At 47.4% G+C, this 13,783-nt stretch overlaps 1 protein-coding gene across 4 annotated transcripts in view; it reads left to right on the top strand.

Moving 5' to 3' along the window:
- Window positions 1-13,783, top strand: part of SNAPC5 (small nuclear RNA activating complex polypeptide 5) — a 30,665-nt gene that overhangs the window by 6,030 nt on the left and 10,852 nt on the right. The window contains exons 1-2 of one of the 4 annotated variants that reach the window (XM_083371595.1): window positions 4,489-4,619; window positions 5,687-5,854. The exons of 1 other annotated variant lie outside the window; for it this stretch is intronic. In XM_083371595.1, coding sequence (XP_083227721.1) covers window positions 5,735-5,854 — 120 coding nt within the window. In that variant the 5' untranslated portion in view covers window positions 4,489-4,619; window positions 5,687-5,734. Of the gene's footprint in view, window positions 1-4,226; window positions 4,624-5,686; window positions 5,855-13,783 lie in introns of those variants that run through there. 2 more of the 4 variants (XM_083371594.1, XM_083371593.1) reach the window with 2 other exon arrangements.

Genomic DNA, 13,783 nt, shown 5'->3' with positions numbered 1-13,783 from the left:
GAACAAGCGCACATGGCTGCCTCACTGCCACCAGACAAACTAACCATCCCGTGAGTACCGGGACCTGGCGGGGGCATTTAGTGAGAAAGAATGCAAGATCCTGCCCCCTTACAGACCCCAATGATTGTTCTATCGAACTGTTGCTGGGAGCCAAACTCCCCCAACCGAGAATGTACGCCATGTCCCCCCTCAAAATGGAGGAGATGCAATGATACTTGGATAAAAACCTAGCAAGGGGGTTCATTGAACGAGCCAAGTCCACTGTGGAAGCCCCTGTGTTGTTCAAAGAAAAAAAAAGATGTATCTCTTTGTCTCTGCATGAACTATAAAGGGCTTAACGCAATGAGTGTGGAGAACAAATACCCCCTCCCCCTCCTGAAAGACTTGTTAACCCACCTAGCTAAGGGGAGTATTTTCACAAAATTGGACCTGAGAGAGGCATACTACCAGGTGAGAATGAAAGAGGGAGACGACTGAAAAAATGCCTTTAATTGTCCCTTGGGAAGCTACCAATTCCATGTATTCATCCAGCTGATTAATGAGGTCCTACATGATCACTTATACAAAGGTGTTCTGGTGTATCTTGATGACATCTTGATATACAGCACAAATATGACCATATAAAGTTAGTGAGAAGTGTTAAAGAAACTATTGAAGGCCAAGCTATATGCCAAATTGTCAAAATGTGAATTTCACCAGACCCGATTAGATTATCTTGGCTTCAGAATTTCCAACGAGGGCGTAGAAATGGACCCAGCCAAAGTGAGAACTGTAATTGAATGGCAGCCCCCAAAGACTCGCAAACAGCTTCAGAGCTTTTTAGGTTTTGCTAACTTTTATTGCCAATTCATCCCCTCCTTTGCCAAGATTGCCCTACCCCTTACAGAACTACTGAAAACAAGCAAAGCAGGAGGAAAGCCATGACCGGGCCAACCACTTGCTTGGACAATGAGCTGTCAAACAGCTTTTGAGAATTTAAAAAGACTATTTGCTGCTGAACCAATCCTAAAGCATCCATGCCCAGGGGAGCCCTTCGTAGTTCAAGCTGATGCCAGCAACGTTGCAGTCGGAGCTGTATTACTGCAAAAGAACAAAAGTGGAGTCCTACAACCCTGCACCTACACCTCCAAAAAATTCACTGAAAGCGAGAGGAGATGGGCAATCTGGGAGAAGGAGGCCTTCGCCATTAGGCGGAACCTGTTAAACTGGCGACACTATTTAGAGGGGAGCAAGTTGCCATTTGAAGTATGGACAGATCACAAAAACCTAGAGGCACTGAAGGTCCCCCTCAAACTTCCCCAAAACAAGTGCGGTGAGCACAATACTTTAATCGTTTCAACTTCACTCTAAAGTACATACCGGGAGGAAAAAACTTCTTAGCTGATGTGCTATCCTGATTGCCCAGTACAAAATGAATGCGAAGAGGTCAATGAGGCAATTATCTCCAGTTCATAACCTGTTGCACAACTCATACCTCACAGAACCCCTAATCCTGATGATCCAGGAGTGAAGAAGATAAAACGAGAGCTCCTCACCAATCAATAGTTCAAAGATAATCAAACATCCTTAACATGCAGGGGTGGTTTGGCATACAAGGGGGGGAAACTGTATCTGCCTGAAGCCCTCTGTCTCAATGTTCTCAAACACAGCCATGATGTAAAACAGGCTGGACACTTCGGATATTTAAAAACTCTACACCTCATCCGCCAGCAATTTTGTGGTTGGGTTAGATGTGGAAAACGAGATGTGGAAAACGAGATGTGGAAAACTGTGCCAGGAGTTGTGCCGTATGTGCCACCATGAAAAAAATTCCAGGAAAAACCCCTGGGTTACTGCAGCCGGTAGCCGACCCTTCTCAACCATGGGAAGAAACAGCTATGGACTTTATTGTAGACCTACCCGAAAGTAGAGGAAATACTGTCATCTGGACTGTGATAGACCTGTTTTCGAAGCAGGCTCATTTTATTGCCTGCAAAGGACTCCCATCTGCCCAACGACTGACTAAATTGTTCCTGAAACATATCTACCGACTGCATGGCGCCCCTAAGCGAATAATTTTGGATAAAGGAGTGCAGTTCACAGCGAAATTTTGGAGGAGTTTCCTTAAATTAATTGGATCATCTCAAGGCTTATCATCTGCTTTTCATCCAGCTACCAATGGGGCTGCAGAATCCGCTAACAAAATGGTGGAGCAATATTTCAGATGCTATGTTTCCTACCAACAGATAAACTGGACTGACCTCCTCCCTTTTGCCGAGGTGGCCTATAATAATTCTGTTCACAGCAGCACTGGTTACACACCTTTCAGAGTAGCCACAGGAAAAGAGTTCAGCCCAATACCTGAATACCCTCAGGCGCCGTCCACTTCCCAAACACTTGATCAATGGGTGAGGGGATGGGAAGAAGTTTGGAGAACTATGAAAACGGCTATCAATGCTGCAAACATTGACATGTTTTTGCACTGACAATGTAAGAGACAGCCTTTTGTTTAAACTGCTTCACTTTGAATCTTGAAGGGAGGGAACTTTTTCTAACGTCTATTTTGAGAAGATAAGATGCCTGCATACAGAATGGGAGGAGAGACCTCATATGTGAAACTAATTGGATAATGTGATTTATGACGTGTAAATAAGGGCATGGATTGTGTGTGTGTGACGATGGGTTTGGGGGGGAGGAGATTTCAGATTCTGGCATCCCTCCATGAGTGCCGATGTTTCATTTCATTACTAAGACTTTTTAGATAAATAGTATGCCTGCAGTTTGTTTGATTTGTCTTATTCATCAGAACCATGACGTCATGCCAGAATCTCCTTTCTTTCAAAGGGGGGTCCTGAACCCCCGCCGCTGTCTCTGGTAGGAGAGATAAGCTGGCAAAGATTCAGGGAAGAATCCTCAAGATGGAAAGAGAAGGCCTGATTGCTGGCGAAACTTCTGAAGAGGAAATAATAAATATACTGCTCAAAAAAATAAAGGGAACACTTAAACAACACAATGTACTGTATTTAATAGTAGGATGTCCTATTTTCTGTTCCCTTTATTTTTTTGAGCAGTATAGTTTTCTGTGGGAAGATGAATTTGAGCCGATCTCCAAACTTCAGCAGAGAACTGGGCTTATCTCGTCAAGCTGGAACCACTCCAGTAGAGAATACGTGCGGCAAGAGGCCCCAGGAGCAGAATGGGGAGGAGGTGTCAGCCCTTCAGCCTCTGAGAATCTGGGTGAGTGGAAAATCCTGTCTGCAGATCAGACTGCCTGCCAGACCCAGGAGTCGTCTGCCAAGCCTCCAGACCCATAAAGACAGAAGACCCCAGCCTGGGGCCTCTGCAGCAATGGGAGATTGGGAAGCCCCCACAAGTGAAAGGCCAACAACCTCTGAGCTTGCCCCAGCTAATAGAAGCCTTGCAACGGCTGGGGGTGGTGCAGAAGCCTGGAGATCAGGAGCTGATGAGAGGACAACAGCAAGGATGGCAGCAGCAGGACCCCAATGTGCAACCCCTGAACGTACAGCAGGACCAGTGGGGCCAGCAGCAGTGGGGGCCCTGGCAGCCATTAAATCAGCAGCCAGAGTGGGGCCAGCAGCAACTGGAGACACAACAGCAGTGGGGGTCCCAGTAACCATTTAACCAACAACAAAGGTGGGGCCAGCACCAATGGGGGCCCCAGCAACCATTTAACCAACAACCAGGGTGGGGCCAGCAGCAATGGGGACCCCGGCAAGCAATGATGAGCCCACCCTTCAGAGCAACCTTCAATGGGGACCCAGAGAAACTGATTTTCTTCCTCAACAACATATGCTCTCATTTGAATAGCTGGGCCCATCTGTACCCAGACCCAGGTGCTATGGTCGATGTGATTGCATCCAGCCTAGAGGGAGAAGCATCCGAATGGCTCAACAATTTATATAACAAGCAAGCCCCTGACTTGGAGGACCCCTCCTTTTCCTCCTAGGGCTGAGGGAAAGATTTGAGGACCCATCTATGGCCCTCAGAGCGGAAGAGCAAATCCATAAGATAAAGCAAGCTGGCCGGCCTGCCCTGGAGTACGTGTGGGAGTTTTGAAAGCTGGCCGGTCAGATAGAGAGATGGCCTGAGCAATCCATAATTCATCTTTTTAGAGAAGGATTAGATGACTACCTTTTTAGAGAAGGATTAGATGACTACCTTTCTCAGCTCTACTGAGCTGTGCCTGACCAGCTGCATGAATGGTACCAGGCAGCAGTGAAATTAGATGTTCAGCTCACCCGCTATAAGAAGCCTCTCCTACCTGAACCCGAGCCAAGGTCAGAACAACCTGAATGGCACTCACCCCCACGAAGATCTCCAACTACTGTGAGGGCTGAAAGACCCAAGCCACCTGTAGACCCGGCAATTAAGTGTTCTCGATGTGGACAGCAGGGACATCGAGCAGCAAAATGCCCAGTCCCCTTTCCCCAACAGCAGAACAGACCAGGGCCAGCAGTGAGAAAGAAACCTGCACAGCAGCTAAAGGGAGAGAAATCCAACCAGATGACACAGGAACCTGTGTCACATCCCGCACATGGGAGGACACCGGAACTCAGACTGGATCCACCCCAGTTCTACCTTCTTTCGACAGCGACAACGAAGGGGAAAACGACCTGATGGTGAGTTGATGCATCCTAACCTTTTTATTGCCTGCCAAACTCATAATCCCTAAATCAGGTGCACAAGTAGACCTGAAAGTGCTAGTCGATACTGACTGCTCCCAATGCATCATTAGCCTGTCATGTGCCTTGAGACTGGGCATACGGGCCAAGCCGCTCTCCAAACCTGTGAGGTTCGAGCAAGCCGATGGCTCCCTAATGGGAGGGACTTTAGTCACGCAATTACAGAGCCCTTACGCCTGGAAATAGGCGAGCACTGGGAGTTTATTCGCTTCCTGGTAGCTCCAAAGATGTCTGAGACTGTGATCCTAGGACTAGCCTGGCTAGACAAATGGAAGCCATTTATCTGGTGGGAAAAAGGAATGAGAACTGTGAGATTACCCATAGGGCCCGATCTGCCTATTGATTCAACAGATGTTACAAGAGATTTTAGCCCACCCAAGGAGCAAGCGCACATGGCTGCCTTACGGCCACCTGGTGAGCTGCGTTTAGTAAGAAAGAATGCGATACCTTGCCTCCTCACCGTCCCAATGATTGTTCCATTGAACTGTTACCAGAGGCCAAACTTCCCCTACCAAGAATGTACGCTATGTCCCCCCTTGAAATGGAGGAGATGCAGCGTTATGTGGATACAAACCTAGCAAGGGGATTCATCGAATGGGCCACGTCTACTGTGGGAGCCCCTGTGTTGTTCACAGGGGCTTTGGAGCGGCATTGTACAGTGCAGTGGCCCTCTCTCCTGCATTTGAAACAGCCCTTTGACTTCTTAGCTGTACCCGGTGGTTTCGCTGGCTCAGGAGGCGGGCGGGCCCATGGTTTTCCTCGGCGGTGCTTCTTCAGTAAGTCTTATCTCCGCCTCCTCTGCCAGGATGTACCAGTCATCGAGGTGGTGTGGTGGTGTCCCCTCGAGGCAGGCAAGCATCATACATGTTGTGGTTTAGACCATCTTTGAAATGGCTAAGTAGGATGTCTTCCAGCCAGTTCAGCTTGTTGGCAATGGCCCGGAATTCTTCTGTATATTCAGCCACCAGCATCTGCCCTGCCTCACCATTTTGATTCTCTCACAGGCCTTGCGATCAGCCAGGTAGTCTTTGAATCTCCTTCTCAAAGAAGACATGAAACGGTTGAAGTCGTTTTGCTCGGGTGTTGGAGTCATGCAGGTTCACCACCCAGTCTGTGGCCGGTCCATCCAGGGCAGATTCCATGATACGGATGTGGGCTTTGTCGCTGGGGATGTCAGTTTTGTTCCATGTAACTGAGGACTTGGGTTAGGAAAAACCCCAAGCGTGGCGGCTCCCCCCTGATTTTCGCTTCCAGCGGTGGGAGTCTTTGAATGGATCGGTGCCTTCACCGCTGGCGGTATTGCCTCCCATCCTGATTGCCATCTGTGGGTTGGCGGGGAGTGGGGGCTGTTGAGGTGGTTCAGCGGACGTCCCAGGACTACAGGTTCCGAATCCCCCCCAGTGTCTCTCCAGCTGCAGCTGCAGGCGCTGGTGAGGCCGCGGGGCTCAGGTTTCTCCTCCCTTAGGGAGCCAAGGGTTTTTTTCATCAGGTCAGTAGCTTTCTCTAGGATCCAGTCTGAGTGTGATGCATAACTCCCTTCCTCTTTGCTAATGTGCAGGGATTTCTCCATCTCTTGCTTCCATTTGGGTTGGTGGCTGCCCCGTCTCAGGGCCACTTTTCTCAATACCTTTTCCCACTCACTTTTTTCCCCAACGCCCATCAACCACCAAGGTTTGTGGTTGCGCGTCTCCACCACCTCTTCCCCTGAGGAGTATGACACTTCAGATCCCGATAGCTGGTGGAATCTCAGTTGGGGGGAAGGCTCCCTTTTCATAGGGCATTCTACCTTCCCTGCTTCATTGTTCGACATTGTATTTTTTGCAAAATCCCCCAGTAAGGTTCTTCCTTTCAGGTTGACTATTAATGCAGATCCTGTCTAATGTCAGGACCCACCTCAAACCCACATCTTAAGAAAATAGAACTCTTGAAGACAGTTTCTTCTAAGCAGAAACTTTTACTAAGAAATAGGAGATAGCAGGCATAATAGACAGGATCTGAGGGATTCCTTTACAGCTCGATATTTTTAAAGTGCCCCCAAGCAAACCCCATCCCACATTTCATCTGGGCAGTTTCAGACCAGCCAATCTCCAGGTGGTAAGTCCATTGTGGTAAAGGAAAGATAACATTACTCTGGTTCCGTTTGCAGCATGATCATTCCACAGCTCTTCACACACCCTTTGTAGAAATAAACCAGATCCTGGAGGTTTGTTTCTCTTCCGCCACCGCTTTTCCTAGTTGCCCGATAAGGGAGAAAATGTTCAGAGAGATGCATAGTATAGAAAGCAATTTGTTACATTGTAATGGATAGCAGACAGGCGAATAAACAAAAGGTTACATTTAATGGAGGAAGTGAAAACAATAAAGCCCGCATGCCTATCCCCTCTCCCCCTTGGGAATATGGCAGAATCCAGGGGAAGGTGAGATTTGGTTTTAGCTCAGAGGAGATAGTTAGAAATGAAATGTAAATGGATTCTGACAGTATCTGAGATATTGCTCCACCATTGAGTTAGCAGATTCTGCGGCTCCATTGGTGGAAGGGTGAAAAGCAGATGATAGACCTTGAGATGATCCAATTAGTTTAAGAAAGCTTCTCCAAAACTTACCTATGAATTGTACCCCCGTCTGAAATTATTCATTTAAATTGTGCTTCAAGAACATTTTAGTCAGTTGTTGGGCAGACGGGAGCCCTTTGCAGGCAATGAAGTGAGCCTGCTTTGAAAACAGGTCTATCACAGTCCAGATGACAGTATTTCCTCTACTTTTAGGTAGGTCTGCCATAAAATCCATAGCAATTTCTTCCCATGGTTGAGAAGGGTCTGCCACTGGCTGCAATAACCCAGGAGTTTTTCCTGGAATTCTTTTCATGGTTGCACATACAGTACAACTCCAGACATAATTTTCCACATCCCGTTTTAATCCTGGCCACCAAAATTGCTGGTGGATGAGATGTGAAGTTTTTAAATACCCAAAGTGTCCAGCCTGTTTTACATCATGGCCGTGTCAGAGAGCATTAAGATGGAAGGTTTCTGGCAAGTATAATTTCCCCCCCTTGTAAGCCAAACCATCCCTGCATGTGAGGGAGGTTTGATTGTCCTTGAACCATTGATCAGTAAGGAGCTTTTCTTTTATCTTCTTTGCCCAGGGTCATCAGGTTTAGGGGCTCTGCGAGGTGTGAGTTGAGCAACAGTTTGTGGATTGCAGATAATTGCCTTGTTAACCTCTTCACGCTGGCTTTTGTACTGGGGCAGTCTGGTGTTGTGATTCAGGGTCAGCCTGTGGGTTCGGCAGTTGGGTCGGACGACTCAGAGGAGGAGGAGGGGGGTGTTGAAGACCTTGCTGAGGGGGTTGAAGATCTTGCTGATGAGAGCCCTCAGCCAGGCCCCTCCCACTTGGTCACCACGGAGACCCAGCTGTGTGAGCCTGACAGCGTGGATGAAGATGACCCACAGCTGGCCCTGTTCAAGGACGCCCGACACAGGAGGCAGTCAATTAGGAGTAAACAGAGGAAGACAATGGGGCTTCTCGGAAGGAGGCACAGAGAAGCCACGCCCTGAACTCTATATAAGGAGAATGTGTGGGGAGGGCTGGTTTGCTGAAGGCAACCGCTTGGATAGTTCGTGTTTCTTAAAGCTCCTGTTTCTTGGTTCGTGTCTTGTTTGTTTTTGTAGCTATAAATTTGGCAGGCGTAATTCCAGCCTCTTGCTGTTTGTAAAGGGGTTGTCCCTGCCTTTTCTGCAGGGCCGGTAGCAGGCTGGTACAGAACATCTGGTTAGAGCATCAGCTAGGAGGTTTTTCCTTCCCGGTATGTACTTTAGAGTGAAGTTGAAACGGTTAAAGTACTATGTCCATCGCACTTGTTTCGGGGACAATTTGCAGGGAGTTTTCACTGCTTCTAGATTTTTGTGATTAGTCCATACTTTAAAAGGCACCTTGCAGCTCGACCTCGTCTGCCTTTGAAGCACTTGCACTTGAGACGTCTCGAGGTGTCTGGAGTCCAGACAGGGGCAGAGGCAGGGTCCAGTCCAACGACCAGATCAGTTGTCCTCACGGCTTGGGTCTTGCCCCCATCTGGGAGACCTGAAAAGATTCCTTTGCCGGCTCACTGGCTTGCATTCCCTCCTCTGAGACGGCAGCCACAGCTTGGGTGCTGGTCTCAGACACCCCTTCCTTTTCCATGCTGAGATCTTCCCCGAATCTTTGTTGGTCTATCCCTTAACTTTAGGGACAGCAACTGAAGCTCGGGACCCCAGGATGTAACAATTGTAGTTTTGGGGTTAATGTCATGGTTCCGCCAGATGAAACCCTTCAAAAGAACTTTGAGGCATTGTTTTCCTTAAAGAATCTTTTATTCGGAAAACAAAGTATCAGCACTACATAATTGAACCCAAAACCTAAATTCCCCTCCCCTGGATACAAAGTAACAAAGTACAATTCCCACCCCCCAATGAACAGTCATAAAACATATACCACAATTAGCTTGAAGCATGGGCTTTCTCCACAGCTCTCCAGCCCAAAACATCATCAGCTCTGGACCCAGTTTGTCTTTGGGTTCCCACGGCAGAGTTATTATTATTTTGACTAACTGACTCTCATCCCAATCCACCCTCCCAGCACCAACTAATTCTAAAAGCATAAGGAAAATGGCTGCATTTTCATCTGTTGTCAAAGCAAGAACATCCGATGTTAGCAGCGTTGACACTGGCATGTATTTATTTATTTATTAAGGAGTTTTAAAGTTTTACAATACATTTTTAAACAAACATAACATACATTATCCAATACCTTTAAAACATAACCCCAATTCCCCTCCCTCCCCCTCCCCCCGACTTCCCAGAGCTGAATACAGCCTTTAACAAACTTAAACTAAAATATGCTAAATAACTATAATTAAACTTCAAATCCTATCGCACTTTAACTCCCTTAAACATAACTAAATAATAACACGTCTTATATTTTATGTTTTATTTAATTTATATACCACCCTTCTCCCTGGGGACTCAGGGCGGTTCACAGGGCATATAAATAAAATACAATACTATACAAAAGTTAAAACAAAGATTAAATCAGTGCCCAATTAAAAAACAATAATACAATCTAAAATGACAATTTAAAACCCAGCTCCCCATCAGGCCAGACCGGCCAATTCAAACAAATGGGTCTTCAGACCCCGACGGAAAGTTCGGAGGTCCGATGCCGTCCGGAGCTCCACCGGCAGTTGGTTCCACAAAGCCGGGCCACCCACAGAGAAGGCTCTCCCCCTGGGGGCCGCCAGTCGGCATTCCCTGACCGGAGGCACCCTGAGGAGGCCCTCTCTGTGGGAACGCACAGGGCGGAGGGGAGTTGAAGCCGGCAGCAGGTGGTCCCCGAGGTACCCCGGACCCATGCCATGTAGGGACTTAAAGATCATAACTAAAACCTTGAACCTCACCCGGAAGACAACTGGTAACCAATGCAGCTCGCGGAGCAAAGGTGTAACATGGGAGTACCGGGAAACTCCCAAGACAACTCTCGCGGCCGCATTCTGTACCAGTTGGAGCCTCCGAGTGGTCTTCAAGGGAAGCCCCATGTAGAGAGCATTACAGTAGTCAAGGCGAGAGGTCACGAGCGCATGAGTGACCGTGCACAGGGCATCCCGGTCCAGATAGGGCCGCAACTGGCGCACCAGGCGAACCTGGGCAAAAGCCCCCCTAGTCACGGCCACTACATGATCTTCTAGGGTAAGCCGTGAATCTAGGAGGACTCCCAAGTTGCGAGCCCTATCCACGGGGGGTAAGAGCTCACCCCCCATAGAAAGAGATGGAACATTTTGAATGTCCCGGGATGCCGGAATGCACAGCCACTCAGTTGAGCTGAAGTCTGTTCCTCCCCATCCAGACCCGAACCGCCTCCAGGCAACGGGACATCACAGCGAGGGCATCACTGGGGTGGTTTGGGGTCGAAAAGAAAAGTTGGGTATCATCGGCATATTGATGATACCCAACTCCAAAACCACGAATGATCTCACCCAGCGGTTTCATGTAGATGTTGAACAGGAGAGGCGAGAGAACCGACCCCTGAGGAACTCCACAAACGAGAGACCTCTGGGTCGATCTCTGCCCCCCTGCCAACACCGACTGCGAACGTCCCAGGAGATAGGAGGAGAACCACCGAAGAACCGTGCCTCCCACTCCCAATCCCCTGAGACGCCGCAGCAAGATACCATGGTCGATGGTATCGAAAGCCGCCGAGAGGTCTAATAGGACTAGGACAGAGGAATATCCCCTGTCCCGAGCCCTCCAGAGATCATTCACCAGAGCGACCAATGCCGTCTCCGTGCTGTACCCGGGCCTGAAACCCGATTGGTAGGGGTCCAGATAATCCGCTTCATCCAGGACCAGAGGGAGCTGATGCGCCACCACACTCTCAACAACCTTCGCAAGAAAGCGAAGGTTGGAGACTGGACGAAAGTTGTTCAATACAGCTGGGTCCAAGGCAGGCTTCTTGAGGAGAGGTCTCACCACCGCCTCCTTCAAGACGGTGGGGAAATAACCCTCACTCAAAGAAGCAGATATAACCGCCTGGAGCCAGCCTCGTGTCCTCTCCCTGGCTGCATAAACCAGCCAGGAAGGGCACGGGTCCAACAAACATGTGGAGGAGCTCAGCCTCCCCATAATCCTGTCCACTTCATCAGGGGTCACAGAATCAAACTCTTCCCAGATAACATTGACAAGACCGTCCGTGTCCTGATCGCCTGACTCTGCCCAGCTGGAGTCCAAACCGGTCCGAATCCGAGCGATTTTATCCGACAGATGTTGACTAAATTCCTCGGCACGACCCTGCAAGGGATCCTCCCTCACCTCCTGATTAAGAAGTGAGCGAGTCACCCTAAACAGGGCGGCCGGGCGATTATCTGCGGACGCAATGAGGGTAGAGAAGTAATTACACCTCGCCACCCTCATCGCAGCGAGATAAGACCTAATAAGACCTCTTAACCGCAACCGGTCGGGTTCGGATCGGCTCGACCTCCAACAGTATAATAATTATACTAATACTCATTCATATGCTAAATGAAACTTTTTAGTCCCATATTTATTCTGTATAAATCCATCTTCTCCACTCCAGTATACCTCTGTTGCGATTGTTCTTTCAAATATGTTGAGATTTTTGCCATTTCTGCCAAGTTTGAAACTTTCAAAGTCCATACTTCTATAGTAGGCAGTTCCTCCTTCTTCCAATATTGCGATACCAAAAGTCTTGCTGCCGTTATTAAATGCAACATCAATTTAGTCTCTATCACAGTACAATCTGTAATAATACCCAACAAAAATAACTGTGGAGAAAACCTTATCTTTTTCTTAAGTATCTTCTGCATATTCCACCAAATTTTAATCCAAAAACCTTTAACCTTTTTACAAGTCCACCATATATGATAATACGTTGCATCATCACAACCACACCTCCAACATTTAGGCTGATAATTTGGATACATACAGTCATGGCCGAAATTGTTGGCACCCCAGAAATTTTTCCAGAAAATCAAGTATTTCTCACAGAAAATTATTGCAGGAACACATGTTTTGCTATACAAAAGGTTTATTCCCTTTGTGTGTATTGGAACACAACAAAAAAGGGAGGAAAAAAAGCAAATTGGACATAATGTCAAACAAAACTCCAAAACTGGGCCGGACAAAATTATTGGCACCCTTTCAAAATTATGGATAAACAAGATTGTTTCAAGCATGTGATGCTCCTTGAAACTCACCTGGGGCAAGTAACAGGTGTGGGCAATATAAAAATCACACCTGAAAGCAGATAAAAAGGAGAGAAGTTCACTTAGTCTTTGCATTGTGTGTCTGTGTGTGCCACACTAAGCATGGACAACAGACCGAGAAGAGAACTGTCTGAGGACTTGAGAACCAAAACTGTGGACAAATATCACCAATCTCAAGGTTACAAGTCCATCTCCAGAGATCTAGATTTGCCTTTGTCCACAGTGCGCAACATTATCAAGAAGTTTGCAACCCATTGCACTGTAGCGAATCTCCCTGGTCATGGACGGAAGAGAAAAATTGATGAAAGTTTGCAACGCAGGATAGTCCGGATGGTGGATAAGCGGCCCTAAACAAGTTCCAAAGGAATGCAAGCTGTCCTTCAGGCTCAGGGAGCATCAGTGTCAGCGTGAACTATCCGTCGACATTTAAATGAAATGAAACGCTATGGCAGGAGACCCAGGAGGACCCCACTGCTGACACAGAGACATAAAAAAGCAAGATTACAGTTTGCCAAAATGTACTCGAGTAAGCCAAAATCCTTCTGGGAAAATGTCTTGTGGACAGATGAGACCAAGATAGAGCTTTTTGGTAAAGAACATCATTCTACTGTTTACCGAAAATGAAATGAGGTGTACAAAGAAAAGAACACAGTACCTACAGTGAAATATGGTGGAGGTTCAATGATGTTTTGGGGTTGTTTTGCTGCCTCTGGCACTGGGTGCCTTGAATGTGTGCAAGGCATCATGAAATCTGAGGATTACCAAAGGATTTTGGGTCGCACTGTAGAGCCCAGTGTCAGAAAGCTGGGTTTGCGTCCGAGATCCTGGGTCTTCCAGCAGGACAATGACCCCAAACATACATCAAAAAGCACCCAGAAATGGATGGCAAGAAAGCACTGGAGAGTTCTGAAGTGGCCAGCAATGAGTCCAGATCTGAATCCCATTGAACACCTGTGGAGAGATCTTAAAATTGCTGTTGGGAAAAGGCGCCCTTCCAATAAGAGAGACCTGAGCAGTTTGCAAAGGAAGAGTGGTCCAAAATTCTGGGTGAGAGGTGTAAGAAGCTTATTGATGGTTATAGGAAGCAACTGATTTCAGTTATTTTTTCCAAAGGGTGTGCAATCAAATATTAAGTTAAGGGTGCCAATAATTTTGTCCGGCCCATTTTTGGAGTTCTGTTTGACATTATGTCCAATTTGCTTTTTTTCCCTCCCTTTTTTTGTTGTGTTCCAATACACACAAAGGGAATAAACCTGTGTATAGCAAAACATGTGTTCCTGCAATACTTTTCTGTGAGAAATACTTGATTTTCTGGAAAAATTTCTGGGGTGCCAACAATTTTGGCCATGAC

Source organism: Vipera ursinii (genome assembly GCF_947247035.1).
Source record: "Vipera ursinii genome assembly, chromosome: 11".
In the NCBI taxonomy this organism is placed as follows: Eukaryota; Metazoa; Chordata; class Lepidosauria; order Squamata; family Viperidae; genus Vipera; species Vipera ursinii.
The sequence above is the reverse complement of the archived record's forward strand: the minus strand, read 5'-3'. Positions and strand labels throughout refer to the sequence as shown.